This window comes from Pyrgilauda ruficollis, unplaced genomic scaffold (genome assembly GCF_017590135.1).
Source record: "Pyrgilauda ruficollis isolate IOZ18807 unplaced genomic scaffold, ASM1759013v1 scaffold38, whole genome shotgun sequence".
In the NCBI taxonomy this organism is placed as follows: domain Eukaryota; kingdom Metazoa; phylum Chordata; class Aves; order Passeriformes; family Passeridae; genus Pyrgilauda; species Pyrgilauda ruficollis.
In genome coordinates this window covers 2647835-2672172 of record NW_024525267.1, presented here as the reverse complement: position 1 = coordinate 2672172, position 24338 = coordinate 2647835, and the positions used below count along the sequence as shown (strand labels likewise).

The 24338-nt window shown below is 38.0% G+C and overlaps 1 protein-coding gene across 3 annotated transcripts in view; it reads left to right on the top strand.

Annotated features, from left to right (window-relative positions):
* SETD3 (SET domain containing 3, actin histidine methyltransferase) overlaps window positions 1-24338 on the top strand; it is a 62585-nt gene that overhangs the window by 2176 nt on the left and 36071 nt on the right. For all 3 annotated transcript variants that reach the window (XM_041476321.1, XM_041476323.1, XM_041476322.1), the window contains exons 2-3: window positions 21681-21790; window positions 23401-23493. In XM_041476321.1, the coding sequence (XP_041332255.1) occupies window positions 21681-21790; window positions 23401-23493 (203 nt within the window). The remainder of the gene's footprint in view (window positions 1-21680; window positions 21791-23400; window positions 23494-24338) is intronic.

Genomic DNA, 24338 nt, shown 5'->3' with positions numbered 1-24338 from the left:
CTTTTCTATAGTGGGCTTAGTGCTCAGTGCATGAGACCTCATGATGCCTGTGGTTTAACCTTTTGGAAGCCTGGGTGGTTCTGTTAAGTCTGCCCTACTGATGGCTGAAGTCAGGGTGGCTTGCTTTATTCTCAATTAGGAGTTATATAAAGTGAGGTTAATATTTTCTAAATCAAGAACATTATTTAGGAACTTGCAGATAAAGACAGTACATAAGGGTTTTTAATTAATTCTGCTCTAAAGGAATTAGGAAAAAAAAGTTTGTGGGAGTATTCAGGAGGAGCAAAATTCAAGCAAATTAATAAAATTACAAAAGTGGGTTGGTAAATTGGTAGAGTTTATCAGCTTCTTTTCATCAAAGAGTAAGTATTTCTTCTTTTCTGGTCAAATAGCTGTCTGAGGATCTGATTCAAGAGAGAGGCAAGGGAGGTAAGAGCTTGTTTCCTGTGGATAGTTAGTAAACTATCTTCCCTAGAAAGATCAGTCAGGTGTTGATAGGAAGAAGCACTCCATCTGCTTAAGAAAGCTTTAATGGGAGCTCAAGGGTTATGGGGACAAACCTATGGTAAATAATGTAATAGTTCCAAATTAACAAGCTGATAGAAGTGAATTAAGAAATACATACTTTTTTTGAGCTGTTTTGTTGGATATAGACTTTTTTTTTTTGCCTTTCAGCATTTTGTGCTACCTTCAAATTAATAATTTCTTACCAGAGGTTTATATTTAATGCATGAGGCAGTCTTGTGCTTAGTATCTAGCTAGGTTCAGCTGGGTGGGGAGGGAGATAATGTCAAAATGACAGGATTTCCTTTTTTTAATAGATTAGTACCACCTCAAGCATTTGTAATCAGAATACTGTCAAGACATGTTTTCTTTGATTCTAATTATAAGAATAAATGTCTTTTGGAATTTGATTCCCGACAATTAGCTAAATTTGTTGTACTTGGTGTTTTTTGTAAGTGCATCAAACAAATGTTTAGCTAATTTTAGTAGCTTCTTTTGATAGTATTCTGTAGATTTGCTTCTTCCCAGTAACACAGTCACCACTATCACCATCATTCTTTCCTTAACCTTACACTGTAATGGGATTAGCAGTTTGTTCTTTGCAGAGTTAGATGCATGCAGTGCATGCTGCAGTGGTTCAGTCTTTCCTCTTTTCCCAATGCTTTAGGTTTGTGCTCATGGTTGATGCACCTGTGGTGGTGCAGCTGTTTATAGTAAAGGGAATTATTTGATTCTGACCATCCTTTGCCAAAGAACTTGTTAGAGACACTTCAGCTTCCTAGATTTGGCTTTAGATGACTAATAATGTTTTTAACTTAGGCTGTTATGTGAAATATGAGAAAGAACCTTTCAAAACTAAAAGTGCAGCAGGGGCTCTTCATTGTTCCATAAAAATGGCCCATTAGTGTTGTCTGGCCTTAGTCTTGTGTATTTGGAGCTAGGCTTGTGTTTGTAGCAGTGAAGAGGTGACTTCATACCCAAGCGTATTTTAACATTGATTTGCATTTTTGGTCTTGCCCTTCCTCTGCTTTAACCTTCTTTGCTCCCTTTTTCTGTTTTTAGCTGCTCTGCCCTACATTGCCTCTTGCTTGCATCTCTTCTAACAAATGACTATTCCAGTTGCTCCATCTATTCCTGCCCTTCCTTTACCACTTCCCATACTGTTCAGGTAGTCTGTTAATCCTTTTTCTTTCTTTGAAATAAGGAAGAATTAGAGCTGTATTCTTTCATTTCAGTTCTGGGTTCTGTGACCAGGCCAAAGCAGCAGACCTGTCACTGCAGGAGGCTTCCACCTGTATATCTAACCTGGGCTGCATCATGCAGAGGTGTGAATGACTGTGCTTGAGATCAGTTTTATCTCTTGTGCTGGTGTTTACAGGCTGTGAAGCTGGCCAGATGTAGGTAATACATAAAGCAGAAGTAAAGGAAAAGACATGTTTCTGAGAATGTACTGCTAATATCCTATTAGGAATCAAAATACAATATAACTTGTAACTTGAGAGATATTGTTTTACTTTTCAGAAGGATTTTCTGAGCCTGATGGTAAAGTCTGTTAGGTACTGGGGGATGACAGATTAGTTGACTTATTTTATTCTTGGGTATATTCCCAGTATATCTGGAGGAATTGGCTAACCTGTCCTGGAAGTGCCTACAGCAGTGTTTGAACATACGGTTTTCAACTAGTGTTTTAATGTAGACCAAAATTGTTTTTGTAATTGAAGATAGGCTGTAAAGTCTGTCAGTTCTATTCAGTTCCTTTTTTATTGTTTCTGTTAAGAGTGTGATAACCTGCACCGAAAGGAGGGGAGTCAGTCTCTGGGGCTCCTGTGTTAGCTATCTGATTCTAGCCTTTTGCATGCAGATCAGTTTGTAGATTGTCCTTTTTATATGTTTGTATGTATTTTAGAATATGATAAATAATGATGGAATCATTTCAATAAAGCTAAGTCTCTTACATTACAAATGCTGCCTGTATTTCTTAGTTAATCTTGCTTTGTCTTTAATGCTTTATAGCACTAGTGCCCAAAGTTTTCAAGTAATGTTTCAGCAGAGTAGGAAGAGGATGTGGTGTGTGGATTTCTACTTCCATAGGACCTGTATTGCTGGTCCAGGACTTCCTGTATGCTGGTCTTGCCTGGTGTGCCCATTCTCATGCCAAGCTAAGAAAAGATGAGTTACTTTGTGGGAAGGGGTTGGTGCCAACCAAGCATGAGGTACAGGCTGTTTCCTGCCCTTGACAGGTCATCTGGGGGCTGTCTTTGTGGCCAGTGTTGGAGGTGCTTGGTTATCTTTATTTGATGACAGTTTATAGATGTAGCCATATAATAACCTCAAGAACTGAGAGAAGGAGATTTTGCATTTAGCAACTTTTGCATTTAAATATTTCTGACAAGGACTTCTGAAAGATTTATTTTTACAGGTTTGCCTCTAGGTAATTCAAATGAACTGATGTATGCAATTATATAATTTGTGGAACTGTATGTCTACTTTGTCCCAGTGCTCAAGTCATCAGTGAGGATGATAATCAGTGTTAGTCCCAGTACTAATCCCTGGGCTCTGCTGGTGTGACTGGCCTCCAGCTAGCTTCCTGCCATTCACCACAACCTCTGGAATCCAGCAGTGCAGCCAGGTTTCTGTCCACCTCACTGTCCACTGCTTTAGCTGGTAGCTCATCAGCTTGTGTGAGTATGTGATGGTAGATGTTGTTAAAAGCCTTATCAATGCAGAGATGAACAGCATCCACTGCTGTCCCATCAAGGTTACTTGAGCTTCAACAGCTTCCCTTCACTCAGCACTGTGAGGCCACATCTGGAGTGCAGTGTCCAGTTCTGAGCCCCCCAGCGTGAGAGGTGGAGTTACTGAAGAGGGGCCACTAAGGTGATTAAGGGACTTTCCTCATAGGAAGAAAAGCTGGGAGAGTTGAGACTGTTTGGCCTGGAGAAAAGAAGGCTCAGCAGGATCTTCTCAGTGAGTACAAATACCTGAAGGAGGGTGCAAAGAAGGCAGGGCCAGGTTTTTTTGTGGGTGCCCAGTGACAAGAAGTAAGAGGCACAAACTGCAACAGAGGATGTTCTCTCTGAGCATCAGGAAATACTTTCTTACTGTGAAGATGACTGAGCACAGTTTGGAGACTCCATTCTTTGAGGTATTTAAAAGCTGTCTGGACATGGTCCTGGGCAGCTGGCTCTAGGTGGCACTGCCTGAGCAGGGGGATTGAGCAGGTCACTCTCCAATGGTCCCATTCAGTGTGAGATTTTTTTTTTAAAGTTTGTTTAAATGTTTGTATTCCTGATCCTATTTCACCAAAGATCCATCAAATCTCAGGACCTTCTTGTCTTTCCTGTACTTTGTCCCTTGCCAGATTCAGCTCAAATGGTCTTTAGCTTTCCTGTCTCCACCCTTGCAAGCTCAAACAATACCTTGATTTTTGCTGAGTAGGCTGGCCATGCTTTCATCTCTTCTGTTTCTTTGTTTAAGTTTTGTCAGGAGTGTCTTGTCCATTGATGCAGACCTGTCATCTTCACTTAACAACCTGCACATAGAGGTGGAGCATTCCTGAGCTTGGAAGAAATGATGGTTGAAAGTCTCACCTCTTAAGATCTTTATAATGACGGAGTAGTAGCAGAATAGTTTATTTCCATCCTGAAGTTTTCAATTGTGTACTCTTAGTAGTGAAAGTAGTAGTATGCTAGAGTGTATTTTGTAAAACCATGAACAGATGCCTGAGTTAATAAACACCAAGTTACCTTGGTGCATCAAATCTCTAGTTCCAGGCAGGTGTAGAAGATTTGTTTTAGCATTCGGTGTTACTTCTTTTTTCCCTAAATAAATAGAATATAATTTATAATTTTCAAAAGTAGAAGGTGTTGGGCATATGGATGCTTTTGTTAAATTTTTGATACCTGCTGTACAGACAGCATTTCAGGTTATTGTTAAAATGGTTCTGTTTTACTGCATTGGTAATCGCTATTCCTTATTCTGGTTTTAATGTTTGTTTTCTCAGACTTTCACTGGGATAGGATGAATTGTCACCAATATGCTCTTCTATTCTTTTGATAGAAAGGGACAGAGGTTGATATCAATGTTCATAGAGTTGGTTTTCTTGCTTCTTCAAAACCAGTGATAAAATGTTCAGATCTTCCAGTCTTAGCTGGTTTTCCCTGCATCTGTTTACAGGTTTATTTATACAGTTTTGTCAATTGAACCCTAGATACAAAAGCATTTCTTTAATGCATCTGCATAGTTTCTTGTTGAATATGTTATTCAGAAATAGCTACTGGTCTGTATCTAAAAGTCTGTGACCCATTTGTCCAGGGTTTAGTTTTTCACATAAACAAAACTGACTTTTCAAAACAGGCTCACAGCCTTCTGGGTCAGTCTCCACTGCCTTACACAGGCTGTGGCATTTGGGTGGTCTGTGAATTTCCAGGTGGCATGGTTAGAGCTGCTGGGATTCAGGAAACTGGTGACTGACACATTTCAACAGTCTTGTGGAACTCCAGCTCTAACTTCTGTAAACCAGCAGCCATTGTATAACTTCTGCTTCTCACTGTGGAGGGTAACTGCCTGTCTTTGGATATTCCTGGTATGTCTTGGTGTCATTTTATATATATATATATATATATATACACACACATATATGTATTGATGGTCTTGCAACTGGATAATCCTTTCTTTGGAAACTGCCATTTTCAAATGAAGTGGATCTTAGCAGGAAGCTGAGCTGTGTATGGATGAATTTCTTTGCTTAAGGAACTTTGTGTGTTGGGATAGTATTTTTAGACTTGCAGAAAGTAAAAAGGGTTGGCTGGTGAAGAAAGAAATGGCTGGTTACTTTGGATGACCACCTACAATGTGTAATCTTCCCCTTTGCTAAGCAGAGTTGCATTGATAGCATGTTAATATATTAACTTCACTTAAAATAGAGAAGCATCCATCCCCTCTGGGGTATGCTGCACCTGATTCTGTCAGTCAGGAGCAAGTAAAATGGATGTTGTCAGACCAATTTGAGAAGCTCTGTGTGTTGATACAGTGAGTACACTAATAGAACTGTAAAACTTAGAATTGCAGAAACTGACTGTTGGGTTTTCATGTGGTTGTCAGATTCAGATTTTATCTGTTCTTCGCCCCTGTTTCCAAAAGTCAGCATTCAAGCAGTTATTTGTTCCCAGCTGATGCTTGGGAACAGTGAGCTCTGTAAGGGCTCATGAAATTACAATTTTTGCATTTGTCAATGCCCTATTTGAAAATAGAATTCCTGTTTTCAAGACAATGACAGATAATATTATGATTTCCTTCTGTCCCTGTAGGATGCCTGGCTTCTACAACCCGTTTCTCTGGCTTTGAATTTATATTCAGTCTTTGAATCCATGCCTGAATATAAAAAAAACCTGGCCTGTTGCACTTTGAGTTTGGGCATTTAGAAGAAAAAAATGAATAGACTAATAAAAAAAAATTGCTTGCTGTATTCTGTGATGTCTGAGAGTTGGTCTCTAAGTGGTTTGGAGGTATAGTGTAGAGTTTCATATAATGATATGAACAGCCAAAAACTTTGCAAACTCTAGTAAACAGTGATTGCAGTCTTAAAGGCATAGTGTATGCCTGGTTTGAAAGTGGGAAGTTAGTGTAATGATGCTGTTTTTATTTGTCAGACTGGGGTTTTACTGTAGCACTGCAAGACAGCAAAATTCTGTGCAACTTTGAGGAATTTTACCTTCTGTAAAGATAAAGTTGTGTCTTTTCCAGAAAACTTTCAAATGACACATCAGGTTAATAACAAAAAAGCTGGTTTGAGCACATTTCTGCAGGCTTCTCTCCTGCCCCTTTATGCTATGTTGGCCTAAGACCTAGGGCATGACCAATCTAATTTTGGAAAGTGCTGCTGCTCCCAGAGTGCACTTATTTTTTTTTTTTCTGGTGGACAGAGATTCACCAGTGTCACCTGCAGCAAGATATCAGGTGAGGCTTTGCTACAATGGCCATGGTATTTGTATTCAGTTCTGTCCTTAGTGTCTCTCAGGAAGAATTACTTGGTCTGAGTAGAAGTCATCTCTCTCTATCTATTTACAAATTTGCCTGACTTGTAGATAATGGTTCTATTTGTGGTAGCAGGAAACTCAGCTACAAGAACTGGGAATCATAACACTGACAGCCAGTCTTTTCTGGAGTCGTGCTGCTGTTTTTTCCCTTGTTTGAGATTATATTCAGTAGGAACAAATTTTCTTTTTGGGCTGATGGATATAAGTATCATCTTGCAAGCGTTGCAGGTGTGACTTGTTTTTAACGCAGTGTCCCTTTGTGGTCCTTTATGGCCGAAGGAGACCTGGTGGTGTTGCTGGTGAGGGACCTGGGGCTGTGGCTGTGACAGCAGGCCCTGAGGCTCCAGCCTGAACTGGATTCTTGCTGCAGCACAGGAAGCCATGCAGGTCTCAGATGAGACGGAAGGTGTGGGTTGAAAGTCCAAACTGCTGGAATCTGGCTCAAGTGGATTATCTTTGCTGGCTGTGCAGGAATGAGATAGGCAGGAAACTAAGAAGGAAGGTACTTGGAAATAAAAACATTGAAATCTTAGTTTGGAGGAGTCAGAGGCAAGACAAGCTCTGGCTTCCTAGAGGTTTGTAGAAAGACTACAGAAATCTTTTCAGCTCTTTATCTGAACATACTGAAATACTGCTTGTAGGGTCTGGTCAGCCCTACCCTGCAATTCAGTGCATGGCTTGGGGTCAGAGGGATAGGTTGAGGAAATGATTAGGGGTGTGCACCAAATTAAGACGGAGCAGGAAAACAGATTCTCAGCAGGCATGTTAACAGTTTATTAGGATACTAGAGGCAGTTGCCTTGTGAAAACATGCTGGTCAATCTTTCTGCCTTAATACAGAGAGGAGACCTTTGTTCAGAAAGTTATATGGCCTTCATAGATACTTTAGAATTAGAGTGGGCAATGTGCTTACTCTGTAATGCGTGTGCTAAAATAAATGTTTAAAATATTCCTTTTTTGGCTTGTGTTGTCACCTGTGCGCATACCAGAAAAACAAGTGCTGCCTGGCAGTTCTCCTATTGTTCTTCTAAATTGTGAGGGTTAACATTCTGAGAAGATTATGGCAGTTTACAGTGCCTTATAGTCTGTATACATTTTGTTTATTACTTATCAAACATCTGAAAGCTCGGGGATGAAGCTAGGTAACACTTAATACTGCTGTCTCTTTCTTGTTCCTTAGAGCCCAGTAAATGTGTATGTTAAAAGCTTCTTTATTTCAAACCACTGCACAGTTTGAGTAAACATGGAAGAGACTGTAAGGTCACAAGTTGCCAACTATGAATGCCAGAAGGTATGAAGGGGCTTGAAAGAATATGCTGCTTCATTTTCCAGGTCTAGAATAAAAATATCAGAAAACTGCCAGTGTTTTTCTTGACTTCTAGACACCTACTGGAATAATTACCATTTTAACCACTAGCTAGGGAGTGGGCTTAAGGCAAATGGGTTTGGAAGACTTTCTGGCAGTTGTTTAGCCCTCAGTTACATCACTTATCAGGCACTCATAACAGAAACTTCTTCAATTTTTTTTTTAATGTGCATAGCTCTTAAATGTTGTCAGAAGTTCCTCACCCAACTGTCATATAGTACTCTTTTGGGATTTAGAAATGCAGAGTGCTTGGTCTGCCCTGGGTGGTTTGAGGACACTAAAATTGCAGTGAATTGAAGTGTAATCATAACTGGGCTTGAGGGTTGTGATCTCCTCTGTAAGGGTTTGCCAGCAAAAGAAGTAGCTCTGTAAAAAAAATCAAATGCTAAAATGTTTCTTGCAAGCTATTAAGGAGCATCCCCAGAGTATTTCTTGTCAATTGCATTGCAGTAAATCTGTGCACTGCTCCAATTTATACATTGGCAACCATTGTATGACTCTACTCGAACTTCACATGGAATGAATGACAGTAATGCTCATTCATTATTCCCACAAATGAGCAGTGATGGATTTTTCTATATATGTGTTCAGGAGCTGATGTTGCCCTGAGCCCAGAGCGGGAAGGCAGGCCAGGTGTACCCTCTGTGTGGGTAAAAGAGCAGCACATTCTCTTGGAGGTGGAGTGCCACTCTGAACTTTTTGCCTCCATGCAACCATGGCCCTGTATCAGCATGATCTGTCAGGTGTCTTTCAGAAGTGTACAAGGCACACAGTATAATTTAACAGCAAGCTGTTAACTGGCATAACTAGTCTTGGAAAGGTTGAGAAGAGTTACACAAATACCCAATGGATTTCTCCAGACTTGTCTTTTTGTTGTTCACACTAGTTTCTGCTGTAGTTCCTGGCTGCAGCCTGGAAGCCCTGAGAATTCAATAAACATTTCTGGACCATGTTTTGTCTCTTGTGGTCTGATAGTGATCCTAAACTCTCCTGGTCAGGATGAAGTGCCACCAGTACCACCTTTGACTATGTCTTTAAGGAATTCATCAGCTTGATGGAACAGCTGTGCTTCAAACTCTTAGCTGGAAAAAAATACAGCAGTTACTTTAAAACTGCTTAGAACCCCTTCTTTAAGGACAGGGTATTCCAGGAAGCAATGTGAAACTGTAGCTGAATTCAGATATTTATAATTTCAAGCGCAGTTTAATTGTACATGCTGGGTAGTGTCAATTCAGTGTCCAAATATAGATACTTAAGTAGTTTTTTGTTTCCAGCAGCGGTATTGAAACATTCAGCCAATTTAAGTCGGTACAAGACATGAATGTATAATGAAACTTGTTTTGAGGGCAAGAATTGCTTGTGTTGCCACATAGCCTAGAACAAGTCTTGAAGCTTGTGAAACTTGTTTTCTGCTGTGGATATCATCTTTCCTTCCTGCCTTTCGTTAAAGTCATTTGCAGGAGGTTTTTTGGTAACTTTGTGAACATATTGGAAGGATTCTGTTGGCAGTAAGTTCTTTTCAGTAAAATGCAGGTGGATGTATCTGATGCATGGTTACATCTGCATCGCCTGGCTGCTTGCAGGAGTAACTTCACCATGAGAACTAGTTACATGGGAAGGGTGCCAGGACTGCAGCCATCCCTGTATAGGATGTGCTGCCTATGCCGAGACTGGAGACGTGGATTGTTGGTATGATGGCCCTACATAATTATCTAATTGGAAGGGAGCAGGGTAGGAGGCAATAGTAAATCATACTGGAGTTGCAGTAGGTGTAGAAAGCAGAGGGTGGGCAAAGGTGTTAAAGGAAAAACTAAGCTGAACTGTGAGGAGAATATTTCAGTGTGTAGCAATAATTTTGGGCCCAATTGCTACTAGGTTGCTTGAGGGCATTCCACTTATGTGGAATTATTGTTGCAATTAAACAGTAGTCCTTGGCATTAAGTGTCTTTAGCTTTAAATCTCTTCCTTTGAGACAATCCAGTTAATTGGAATATATGTTATTGCCTAGTTATGTGTTATTTATGCTATTGACTATAATGCAATTTAAAAAGGACTTAAGCAAAATCTACACAGTGTTACCCAATAATTTTTTTTTGCTATTCAGCTAGGCTCCTTGCCTTCTACTCTAGCTGTTACATGAAGCAGGTCACAGTTAATATGTAGTGATATGTATCAATATGCACCAATTTTTTCTGTGCATTCTAGACAATTTGGAAAAAAAAAAAAAGTGGATTGTATACACACACACTTTTTTTTTTTTTTTACATAAATGGAGGAATGGGTTAAAGTGGGTTGTATACACACACACTTTTTTTTTTCAGTAACATAAATGGAGGAATGGGTTAAATTTTTATTAGTTGTTCTTTCCCCCATTTATAGAGGTGCTGCCTCTTTTTTGGTGGTTGAAATTACTATGATTCTTAGTAATCAAAATAGAGCTATGTGAAGTGTATATTTTTGGTTAAAAAACAATTGCCATGGAAATATATACTTAGATAGCATCATTCTAAAATCCTAACTGCATACAGGGCCTTGCCGAAATTTCGAAGCACATCAGCTGTCTTGAACTGGGACAGAACTGCTCTTAGCTGTTCACTCCGGAGGGATATATTGAGTGTTACAGTATTTGTTGCACCTCTATTAACATAGTATTGCTTAATTTTAACTTGTGCCTTCATAGTTATCAATGTAACTAATTTTTCTGCTTTTGCAAAGTAGTCTAACTAAGCAAAATACAGGAAATGATGATGGCTGGTCCTAGTTTTTGATCTCATTAGTCATCATTAGTATTGAGATTTCCATGAAGACACTTGGTAAATGTGCCAGCATGGCCAAGGAGTTGCTGTCTGCAGTGACATACTGAAGTGATTTTGAGCCTTGTTGGCACATTGCAATGGCAAGTAGAACAGGTTGTGTTAAGCCATCACAGGACCTATTTTTGAAAACTGTGGAATGTTTAAGTCTTTACAAAGCTATTTAAGTACAGGAAAGGTAGCACATAATTACTAGCTGATGTCTTAGCATATGAACACTTTTACTTAAGCACTTTTACTTGTGTAGTATGTATGTGCACAAGATAACAGGTAAAATCAAAGTAACTTTCTATGACATACTGGCTAATAAATATTTTGGTCCATATTAACATTTCTGTGTTTATAGTTTTGCCATTTGGGAAGTTTTCTTATGTGAGCACTGGGAGACTAGATCTAGAAAACAACTAATCTTACTTGTTTTGTAGACTAAACTTTGAAAAAGTTTCTTTTCTAAGTTGAGAGTGTTTCTTCTGGGATTACACTGCCATAGCAAACAGCTCTTCCAGGACAAAACAAGTAAGCAGTGTTCTCACAAACAATCAAAATTTTGCATCTGGGTTTATTGAAGCATATATGTCAACCATGTGACTGTCTTATGCCTTTGTAAACAGCCCATATGAAGAGTTAAGTAAAAAGATGGTCTAGCTGAAAAACAGATGCTTTGCAAGAACTGGATTTTTCTGAATAAGTACAAAAGCAAAAATGTTATCTAACAACTTTTTTTTTTTGTTCACTTAGTTGATGTTAGCTGTTTTTAAAGCAATGGTATACATATACTGTAATTGTACTCAAACCCATCTTGTAGGAAGAGAAAGCATTCATTTGGAAGCATTAAGAACATGGACATACATTTCCAGCAATTTTTTTGCCAGTAAGTTCTTTTCATTAGCAAGGGCTAGAGAGACATTTTCTGTATCAGTCTTTATTTTGTCCCCATTGAGGTAAAAAATTTATTCTTAATCAATTAAATTTATTTAGATGATTGTACTTTTCATATGGTACTGTGTCTTCTTTAGAGAACAGCAAAGCTTACAACCACTGGTGTGGTAGACTCCTCAAAGAACAAAAAAATGCTTGTGAGAAGCAAGTATCCAGAGAGGGCAGACAGAGGTAAATGGTGCCTATCTCCTGAAGGGAGTAAAATTCATCTGCTAAGTGAGAAAGATGAGAAAAGGTATGGGAAGGAAATAACTGAATGAAAAGACATGAGGCTTTCAAAGACTTTTTCTCAGGAAGCCTATTCTTTTTAGGAAGTGATAGTGACAACCTATTTAATTTGCTTTACCTGAGAGATGAAATGTTCAGAGCCCTATTGCAAATAGATCATGTGGTTAAATCAGGTCTTTGAAAAGAAAATATATGTGAGTTTGTGTATGAAGTAGGAGAAGCTGCCCTGGATAATTTCCCTGGCCTCCTGAAGAAGGGAAAGGTACTGTATTGCAGCTTGGGCTGCAAGAAGCAGCGTGAACATATCAGAGAAAATCCCTCTGTCCTGCTTTTCCTGTAGGTCTCTAAGTAGCCTGCTCTTGATTGCTGTCACTGTTACTTTTCCTCTGGTAAAAGAGGTGAGGGGAGAAGAAAAATAAAGGAGGCTGTGGTAAGGATGAAAGCTGCAGACTTTACAAAGAAAGAGAGCAGGGCAACTTCTCACTATTCCTCCAGGAGGTGGTGGATGCTGTTCAGTGCAGTCCTTTGTCAATGGGAAGATATGAGGAAATGTAGTAAGTGTTTTTTAGTCAAGATGATTGTGGAAGAAGACCTGTGGCTTTGGGTGGTCTTGAGTTCAGGAAGCAGACACTAGAAAGGGAGGGGGCAATGGTAAGCAGAACCTCATAAAATGGAATTAAAAACAAACTGCAGCCTGTAACCAATATAAGTGTGTTCCAGGATCTCTCTGTTCCTGCAGAATGTGAGTATCTGGAGCTGCGGGTTGCTGCTGGAGATGGCTTTCTTGACTTGACATTCAAATGAAAAGCCTAAGCAGCTGGCCTATTTTAGATAGAATAGAGTGTTCAGATTAACTAGCAAGAGGGAGCTGCATTTGAGGGGTGCAAGTTGTTTTGGGAGAGCAGAAGATCCTAGGGCACCCTCTGTTAGTTGTGTTGTGCATTGGACTGATTATGAGTACAGCATCTTGCCACAAGGAGCACATGTATCAAAGCTAGCCCTTCAAGGAAATTGTGTGGGTTGTGGCTAAGGGAAACAAAAATTCACATTGTATTTTAAGTGGAATGCAGTCATAAGTGGAAAAAATATGGGAACATAGATTTCTATTATTAATGTTATTAGTACTTTATTTAGGTAATTTTTATCCATGTTGTCATCAGTGTTACAGAAATACTACAGACCCCGTTTAAAAAAAAAAAAAAAACTGCCTTGTTATTATTTCTCTATACAATCACAGAAGGTCCAACTTCCAAAAGAGCTTGCAACTTAAACAGAAGACCCGAGACATGCTGGAGAAAGAAAATATACAGACAGTGAATTGCAATGACATTTGTATTTAGAACAGCTTTTGGGACAAGTTTGTAGAGGAAGTGGAAGGAAAAGGAAAAGGCGGTCATAGGAGAGGAGAATTAATAGCAAGAAGAGAAGGGGTGGAGTACATCAAAGATGAAAGAGCTGGGGGGAAAGGGATTGAATCAGTAACTAATTAGTCATTTATTTAGTGGGAACATTAACATTCTCATCAGTCCTAAGGTATTAATCTAAATGTGGTTTCCAAGTGACATGAGGTGGGTGGTTTTCAGAAGAAAACATAGCATTTCATTGTAAATGTATAAGCTGAATTTTTCTTAAAGATCACAGATCTCTTCCTCCACCCACACTGTTCTTACACTTCTTGATTTCATCTATTTGCTATGAAATGTATTTATCTTTTTAGCCACAGTCATAAGATTCAAGTTTAGGAGAAAAAACCAAACTTGATCAATTGAAGCAAAAGATCACATTCTGCATAGAGCTGGTCATATGAAGTGTAAAATTGTGTTCTACATACAGATTGGAGAGCTCCTGTCAGTTGCCTATAAGCATTAAGCTTGTCCTTTAGGACCCTGGCTTCTCAACATATGTTGATGTAAGAGATGATACACTTCCCTCTCTGAAGCAGAGGGGAAAAGGACTTAGGCTAGGCAGTCAAGCTAGAAAAAGAAATTGCAAGCCTCATTTGTGTGCATCCCACTCATCTGTCCTCCCTTTTGATGCTGCCAAGGAATGTATCCCACAGCCACCTACAATATACACCTCTCCTTGCTCTTTGCATGGCTTGAGAATTCCCTTGTCTTCTCCTTGTCTGCCCTTGTTTACCCATATGTATCCTTCCAATACAGATTCTGGATCTGCACCCCTCTGCCATCTGTGCCCGTGTGTGCCAAGTAGATGCATGGAGTGGTAACTATTATGTAATAATGAGAACATAATGTAATTAGTATCTACAAGGATCTGAATTAAAGATGCAGTCTTAAGATACTGCATTGAAATGTGCTGAGTCCTTGAAGCAAAGTTAAACTTTGAGAAATAACTCTTGCTATGGGAATTCCTAACTTGGTTGGTGTTGTAAAAGTCTGGCAAATTTTTGGATAGCTGATTTACTGCTCTTTAAAGTAAAAAGTAATAGCTGAAGCTATTCCAAGTCCCAGAGGAGTTGAGGAGGGTGACAGAGCACGGCAGGGATTCTGAGGCCACTGGAAAAGAAAGTGAGATACACATCCAGAAGAAATCAAACTTTGTGTGGTCTGCATCATGTAGGATAATTTTTTTTAATCCAGCACAGTTAAAAATTAACATAGTGTTTACTTAGAGCAATGATCATATTCACAGTTTTGTAACAAAGGTTGCAAGCTTGTATTTTAACCCAGTTAGAGGGAGAGGTAGGTGTCTTTACAGTGCTCAGTGGTAGATCTTTTAATTTTTTTCCTATCAAACCTGACTGCAGCTCTATGTAGCACTACAGTGAACTGGGGAGTTTGTTAATGATTAAATGGAAGTTTTTTTCTGACCCATTATTTGGAAAGATCTGTGTTTTATCATGCAAGCTTGGCATTGCTTCCATAAGGAAATATGTTCCTGTGATGAAGTCAAACTCTCTAATACCAGAAGTATTAGGTTTCTTAAATAAAATGCTAAAACAGTCATGGTTATTTTTTAAATAAAACAACAAAAATGTGTTCACTTGGTGGCAGTTCTTTAGTAATCTGAAGTTTTGTGCAGACTTCTCATGGTTACCTTCTAAAGCTGTTAGGTAAATATGCTCACTTTTTAAAGCTGTAAGTCAAAAGGAAGCATATTTTACAGCTCATTAAAATATTATTTTTATGTGTGATGTGGAAACCAGTTCAAAGTCTGACTCAACACAACTGCTCTTTGATAGCAGTATTAGAGAGGGAGATGGATCATTTACACCCCTCACTGCCAGTTTTGGCATGATTCTCTTTGTCAAGCCAGCTGATACACTATATTTGGAAATGTGGCTGTGTTCTGTAATACTGAGCTTATTCATCATTGCTGTCAGTGTGCTCCCTCTTTGGAGAATGCTTTCAGGAATTTTCAGCAACGTTCATTTGAAAGAAAACATGGCATAGTACTTAAAAGCTATTCACCAGAATACAACCAGAAAACCAAACTCAAAAAGAAAAAAAAAAACAACCCAAATTGCTTTTTCACTGAAATGTGTGCTGCTTCTTCAGACATCCATAAAGTTTGCGGTTCATCTGAAGGGTTTTTTGTTTTGGTTCTCCCCATGTAGTGCAGCTATATTTTATATATATATCTTTTATATGTATTTATTGCTTTTTCTGTTGTCATGCAGGTACTGGCACATACCCCTTCTTTTCATCGTGTCAAAGAGGGTTCATACTTTCTTTCTAAACAATCATTTTAATCACTTGCAGAAAAAAACCCAAAACTTTTTTGTCTAAAATTTTATTTAAAATGAAAAATATGCTGTTTTTCTTTCTCCCTGAAGTTACAAATATTTCATGGAATTCTAGAATTTTTTTATTTTTTTTTTTGGAATTGAAATTTAACTCTCTAATCTGTTTCATGAGCTGAATTACAAAGGTAGTTTCACAAAGGAAGCACATTTACTTTTTCCATATTGGGTCTCCCGCTGTCATTATAACCCATCCTTTGCTGGTTAAATACAGCAGAGCACTCCTTAACTAAATTTTTTTCCCAAACATGAAATTGGATGAAGTGTTCTGTTAGATTTCAGAAGTTTTGAAAAAACATTCATAATCTATTTTTAAATTATTTCTTTTATAAGTTATAATGTGCGACTTTTTAATGGTACATAGACTTCACAGTGCTGGTATTTGGAATTCATTTTCTAGACAGCTGTGTATAGCAGCAAATCCTTTCAAATTATGGCTCTTGCTAAACAATACAGCTGTCAAATGCATTAGGTTTAAATAGTTATATCTGTTTCATGTAACTGAACAGTGAATGAAGATGAGTATGTAGGAAGTAGAAACTTGTTTTTCTGATTGGGAATTGGATCCAAAAATAGTTTTGATCAAGGTAGATAATTCCTTAAAAGGAAATACTACTTCCTTAACCAGATATCCCAAGATAACAGTCTGGATGGAGGGTTTTTTTGGTGTGTTTTTTTTTTTTTTTTTTTAGATGGAGGTTTTTTTTTTGGTTTTTTTTTTTGGTTTTTTTTTTTTGTGTGTGTGTGTGAGACTTGCTGATTTAATAATGCATGCTTTGTGTTCAATGATCTTGTTTTTTTCTATGTTTGCTGTGTGTTTTTTGAACATCAGTAGAAGCTGAGACGTGTCTTGTATTAACCTTGAATTTCTTACTTGTGTAGACAGATTTCGGCTAGATTTCTGGTTTTGGCCTCTGAAACAATATTGATCTAGGGTGGCAATATAAATACAAAGCATTGTTCAAATTTTCCTTTTCATTGTATTTGGGAAGCTGAAGTTCACATCCTCTGAAATCAGCTTTATCTTTAGACATCATTCTTGCCAATACTTTCATTGCAATAATGGATTCTTGCTACTAACATGTTTCATACAAGGAAAAATTCAGAAATTAATGCTGACTGTGTACCATATTTGAACAGCTTTATGTATTGCTGTATTGTTTTTCTGAAACCACAGTGGCACTTTTCATGTCTCCATTTATAATATGTGCACAGTTTTCTTTGGTTTTTTACTTCTAATAAATTTACTGATGGATGTTTATATTTCAAGCAGATTATTCCTCTCAATACAGCTTCAAAAAAATAATGGAAAGAAAAAAGCATGCAGTATATTGGTAGTTGTGTATACAGATTGTTTTTCCCCAGTTTATTGATCAGTTAACTTGCTTCATTCTTGGAAATGAGAAAACAAAATCCTTCAAAATAATTTCATTTTTTCAACCTACATATCTTAATACTTATAAGTATCTTGATATAAACTATAGGTCATAATGTATTACTTTTATAATGAAATACATGGTGTGGGATTGCTTTAATTTTCTGATGATTCTAAAGATGCATGGACTTGTGTTTAGAGGGAATGTAGAAAACGTTTGTATGAATCAACACAGAACTGTACTGTTCTTGCTCTTAAGATTTTGGATTCCAAACCTGCAATTGGATCCATTACTGTCTGACTTGATTTTTATTAAGAGCAGAAGAGTCTAAAATAAACGTAGCAAGATAACATATAGGAGAGGGGAACATGCAAGTGAAGAGGTGATGTGCAAATAAGGTCCTTGTATATGGAATTATGTACCATGAGAAAACTGCTGGGGGTAAAGAAAAAAACCAGAAGGAAAGACTGTGTAATGGGAAGACCATGAAAATAAACTCTTAAGTTAATTTTTTGTTGGTACTGTTATTCTTTATCTTTGTCTCACATTGCATTATGGCAGGTTGACCTTTTATATGGATCCTATTTCCAATGAGTACTATTATAAATTCAACATGGATTGCATAATGAGCGTTACTGCCGCCTTCATCTGAACTGAAAAATATTAATAAATCTCGTATAAAATGTAACTGTTGGTGGTAGAACAACACCTTTCAAGGGGATGTCCAGTGTTCATTCACAAACATCAAGAGATGTGATCAGACAGTGGTTCTCACATTGAATCTGGGGTCTCTCCTTAGCAGCTGCATGAGTGGGCTTTTCATGGTAGAAACTGTATTGGGAAAGTAAGTTATTCAACTCAGGGGGGACTGATAAAATGAAGCAGCACAGGTGGGTTGTTTGAGCCTCTGACATCTGTCTGTCAGAGAGTGCTAAAATCAGGGGATGTAGGTATGCCCCAGGACTTCACAGTTTGTGTGTACGCAGAGCTAGTCTTGTTCTTGCACTATGTTTCATGTCAGAAAATGAAAGACTCAGTTTCTTTGCCTTCCCTTTGGAGAACTTTTAGTTTTGCCTTACTGTTCTTCCCTTTTATGAGGTATTGCTTTTCAGCCAGTTTTGAGCTTCTTTAATTATTTTGAGTTAATAAACTAACAATGTTAACTTAGCTTGCTTCCTGTTCATTCAAAGTTACTATTTGAAATAAACCTTGGGTTTGGTAGCTTCTTGTTCTCTGTAATCTTAATGGAAAAGGAAAGCAGCCAGATTATTCTGAAAAATATTAATATTTATATACAATAAGTATTCTGGAAAGCAGACCTTTCCTACTAGAGTCTTCTAGAGCTGCTGGTCCATACATTGCAGTATTAATACCAGTTGCCAAAGAGCAAAACTTTTTGGTAGCATATGAGAGGAAACATTTAATTTTGGGTCAGCTAACTACACTGACCAAAGATAAAATTATTCCTTTTATATATACAGAATGTTCAGAACATCTGGAGCCCAAAGTACTGCTTCTGTGCAGTGAATTTTTTGCATTTTGTGGATTTTACTGTGCAGTGTATTGTAACTTAAAGCTGCTGTGGCTTTGATGGTCTCGATGACTTGGGCAGATGTTTGAAATCTTTGAGATGTCTAAAGTTGTGGACGTGACTGTCTGTTCCATCTCACTGCAAAGTAACTGGACATAGAATCTTCTGTGCTGTCCAGGAAGATATTATTTACTGTATAAACTACTTATAGATGTGAAGACTTCAGCTGCAATAACATGTGGAATTGTAGGAAAAAAAAGTAGGTCTGGAGATTGAGAGGCTCCATTTTCTGCTTTACCTTCAAGTTAGATCATGTTGCTTAGGGCCTTGCTGAGCCAAATTTTTAAATTCTCCAAATTTAAAAATACATCTCCATGCTTGGAGATGCTGCAAACATGATCATGGTTAAATCTCCATTCTGTTCAGTGCTCAACCATCCTCAGGGTGAGGAGTTTCCTTATGTCTATGTGGAATTTCCTGTCAGGCATTCTGTGTCTGTTGCCTGTTGAGTTTTTGCTGTGTTTGTGGAGAAGAAGCTGCCTTCACCTGTTATATAATTCCCTGTCACATCGATGAAGGCAATGGTGGACTCCCTTTCATCTCCAGACTGAACAAATGATGCCTTTTATCTTATGTGTCAGCCCTTTTAGTGGCCTTCCTCTGGATGTGCTTCAGTTTCCCCGTACCTTCTGCTCTGTGTGGCCCAAAGCTGCAGCACTGGACATGTGGCCTCACCACTGCAAGCAGAGGGGAATAGTTGCTTCTCTTGACCTGCTGTTTTTGTTTTTGCTTATGCAGCTTAAACTGCAGTTAGTTTTCGCTAGTTTATGGGTGCTGGCTTTTGTTAAACTTGCTTTCTCCTAGAGACTCCAAATCCTTTTCTGTAGAGCTGCTGCTGGTCCAGTCTGCAGCTATGATGCTGTATATGATCTTTTCCTTCCCAAATGGAGGATACTTTATCTTTGTATAACTTTACAAAGTCACTTTTGGCTTCTTCCTCCAGTTAGTTGGGATCCTTCTGAATGCTGGTCCTGCCCTTCAACATGTTGGCTGCTTTTCCCATTCTATATTGTCTGTAAATATGTGAGGATCCTTTCTGTCCTAGCATCCAAATCTGATAATTATTGGCTGGTATTGTCTACTGAGAAATACTGCACCTAATCTGTTGGCATAAAGGATTATGGACCAAAACTGTTTGAACTTCATGATTCAAGGAAATATTTGCATGCCTATTCAGTCCATGTCTCCTCAGCTGGACAATTGAGGTGCTATGGAAGATAGTGTTAAAAGCCTTGCATAAGTCAAAGCACTGCCAACCAGCAATTCTCCCTGGTCCATGAAACCACTTACTCTTCTGCTTAAGGCAGTGCAGAGTTCGCCTTTAGAAGTCTATTTTCTGATCCCATTCGCATTTATGTCCATCATGCCTGGAAATAACTTTGTTTTAGAACTCATTCTACATTTTGTACAGCAAATGAGGTGAGACTCACTGTTTTTTAGTTCTCTGGATCCTTTACTCTCTGCTGCATCCACCTGGCCTTTCATTTGGACTTTGTTTGTTTGATTTTAAGTTATCAGTTTCCTGTCATGAGCAATTACCATGACTTTTCAAAGATGGTAGCCAGCAGCCTTCCAGAGACATCAATTAGCTTTTTCAGTGCTTTGGATGTTTCCCATCTGATCCTATGTACTTGCATAGGTCCAGCTTACCCAGATAGCGTTTTGATTTGGTACCTCCTCTCCCTCAAACTTTGCTAAATGCAGAAACATGGTAAATTTGGTAGCAGCCCTTGCTGGTAAAGACCATGCCCAAAGTGTTGGGTGTCTCAACTTTTTCTGTACCTTTCATCACTAGGTAGCTTCCTGATTTAGCAGCTGAATTACACTTTCCCCAGAGTGTCTTCTGCTCACAGTTTCTTGCCTTTCACATTCATCCTCAATATCACCTCCAAACAAGCTTTGGCCTCTCTCTCATCCTCTGCTTGCCCAGACAGTGCATCTACATTCTCCTCCAGTTGCCTGTCCCCAGTTCCTTTTTACCTCTGTTTCTGTTTCATTTGAGCTCTGTCTGTGAGAAGTCCTGTGTACAGTCAGCTGGCCTCCTGCTGTGCCTGCTGATTTTCTTTCATGTTGGGAAGGCTTGTTTGATGCTTAGGGAAGAGTCCAGGAAGATGACTGGCTGTTGTGGGCTCAGTTGTGGCCTCCCAGGTCATTCTGCTTGCCATTCCCTGAGCAAGTCCCAACTCTGTCTACTGCAGTGAGTCCAGAGTCTTTAGTCTGCTTTTTTCCTTCCTTTCTTTTCTCAAGACTTACGCTACGATTTCACAATTACTGCATCCAAGGCGTTCTTCAATACATAAGCAGTTCTTCTGTATTCATGAGTACCAGATCCTGCACAGCCCCTCCTCTAGAAGCCTTTTCAGTGCCAGCATCAGAAATTGCTCCCAGTGCATGTGAGAAATTCCCTGGGTATTTCACACCTTACTACACTGCTGTTCCAGGAGGTGTTGTGTGATTTAAGTCCTGCATGAGGACAAGGGGCACTGAATATTGGAATACCAGCCTAAGATGATGTTCCATTTACTATGGGAATGAAAATAAGTTTTCTTTAACTAGTTGCCTTGAATCAGGAGAGGCTGCAGCAAAGATATACAGATGGTATTTAGATTTTATTTTGAAATGGAATATTTAATCTTGAATTCATTTTGAATTACTATGTAACATACAGTCAAAATACTAATTCAGCTGCTATTGGCCATGCAGCTGATGAGATAAAATAACCTGGTTTTCTATAGCCTGAATACTTTGGAATCCATAATATTTGTTCACAACTAATGAATTTGCATGTGATTAGAATAATTTTTCTTTTTGTCTCTAAGATTTCTAGTTTCTAATTACCCTGAAGTAATTTACATGCAATTACATGAAATATTGTGTCAGATTGCACTGTATAGCTCTTATGTTCAGGCCATGCAAATCATACTTGCACATATATATGTGCGAGAAATAATTTCTCATTCTTTTCTTTTTCATGTGACTAGTGAAAGAAGATCTTGTTCATTCATACTTACCATATTTTGTTTCATTGTAATTGGTGACAGTGTGCTTCTTAATCTGTTTTAGTTGGAAGATGGGGAAGAAAAGCCGAGTAAAAACTCAGAAGTCAGGTACAGGAGCCACAGCGACAGTATCTCCAAAGGAAATGTTGAATCTAATTAGTGAGTTATTGCAAAGTAAGTTTTGTTTTTATGCCTCTCTGGGAAAAGGGATGCTGTGCAAACTGCTCAAAAACATTTTCTTGCTGAAGCCAGTGAGTTGTATTTTTCCTGTAAGTGGCCAAGCTTGCTGTTTCAGAGAGCTTAAGGTAGATACTCTGAGATACATACTAAACTACCTCTGCTAATACATGCCATCATTGGCTTATTTAAATGGGTATTTATTGGACAGACCATATTTGTGGCAGCATTTGGCTTTTCATCTGAATACAAGCTTAAATACTGGGTGAGATTAGATTTTTAAACAACCAGATAGCTTGGCATTGAAGCTTTGTCAAAAATATTTTTCTTGTAAACATGAAAAATTACACTGTTTCTATTTATCACTTGAACAGTACTTTGAACTGATACTAGAGTAGGGAAATTAACTATGGGAAGCAGTAATACAACTCAGTTCAACTGCACAGATATTTCTGTTGCTTAGATAAATTTGTTGTTGTTGCCGTTTGGAAACTTCATAGTACTTAGTTCTTGTGTATAGACCAAACACTTGTTGAGGAACTTGGAACTCATCCATTATTTCTAGTAAATATGAAAAGCAGAGCATAATTTCATACAATGATGCTAAAATACTATTGACTCTTTTCTACTGTCATTAGTAACTGTGCTGTGATACAGTTCTTTTTGAAACACATCTCCAGATTTTCATATTCTGGACACATCTAAGTGTTGTCTTAGAAAAATTAAAATTTTTCTTAGCATTGCTCATGAGGAGGAGACAAGGAGTTGGCAAAGCAGTTTGATGCTTATGCTACAATTGGCCTCTGCTTTGCTACCAAAAATAAAATGTGGATCTAATTTGCTAAGCAAAGACAAGTATCAGCTGTTCCTTTTGTCAAGCTTCCATATTTTATTCAATGCTAAGATTTTTCAAACCACTTGAGCAAGGTAATCTTCAGCTGTCTGCTTGGATTTACATGGCTTAGATCAAGAAATCCACACACTGACATTTAGAATATTGGCAGAGACACTGTGGATGTAATCTAAAGCTGAAGCATGGCTTTGTGTTTCTTTGCTTGTCTCTGCAGTACTTGTGCATCTATGAAAACAGTAATGACTAGGCAGGTCAAATGTATGTGCCAGCAAATTTCTCAATTACTTAAGGTATGCTCTGTGCTATTATTATCTGCTTTCATTACAACAAGAGTGATGGCAAGCAAGGTAATGTAAACAGAGTGCTTTGCTTGAATTATTGAAAACAGACACTTTTTGTTGTTTGTCGTATCTGAGATATTATTTACTTAATGGCCTGCTTGTTTACTTTTATTCTTCCTAGCTTTTTAGACATTTGCTATTTCTTATATCTGAAGGAATATTAAAAATAAGTTACACTGTTAAGATTTCAAAAGTCTAAACTAATTACCTGTCAGATAATGGGATGTTTCTAACTGTGGAGATAGTTTTATTTGCCATGTAAACATATTTGAAGGACAGGTAGTACTGAGGTTCTGTTAAGTTACTGTGAAAACATAATTCTGAGGTTAAAATAGAAATGTGTCTGTACATATATATATATGTGTGTGTGTGTATATAATGTACTTAATTAAAGAAAACATTTTTCTTTCCAGAATGCAGCAGTCCTCCCCCAGGTCCTGGTAAGGAATGGGAAGAATATGTACAGATCCGTTCGCTTGTGGAGAAAATCCGTAAAAAGCAAAAAGGTAAATGTCAAAAACTTGCAGTGTTTCTGAAATGTTCAGGTGGACTTCACCACTGGCATTAACCATTTTCATACTCAGAATTCTGAATGATTATCACAGACAGATGTTCCTGTGAGAATTCTGTCTGATAAGCAGAAAAATGAACTGGAAATTGTTTCCTTGTCACAATCTGAAGGACTAGAAGTACCAATCCTTAGAGAATAATAGGCTGCCTTGGTTCCTGGTTGCATAGTCTGCTGCTCTGCCTCTGTAAATCTGAACATTCTGAAGCTCAATTTGTAACTGTTTTACATTAACTCTTTACTGGATGTTGAAACAGTTTCAGCAAGACAATATCAGGACATCAAGTGATGACAAAAGTATGTAAATATACAGAATAAATGCAGCAGCTAATAAGTCTCTCTGCTCTAAATGATGCACATAATCAAAAAAAAGAAATTATTGTAATACCACAGTTCATGAGGAATTTTATTGCCAGTTTTCCAAAGTTCAAGGTATGCTTTTTTTTCATACTAGATCAGTTTTCTTCTATTATGGAATGTAACATCTTGCTGTTGATAATACTTTTTTATATTAATATTTTGTGTTTGGAGTCATACTCTAAAAAAATCCTTTTCATATAATTTTACTAAAAGTAACCTCTTTTATGACAGATATATTTTAATGACTGAGAAATAACTTTTTAACCTTGCAATGAATAGATTTGGGCTGGACGTACCTGAAAAAGTCCTAAACAATTCTTTCTTCTCTGGTATTTATACAGTAATAGCAAGAAAGCCAGACTACATATAAATGGAGCTTGACTGTTTCATGGTGTTACTTGATGAAGCAAATAATTAAGAGGC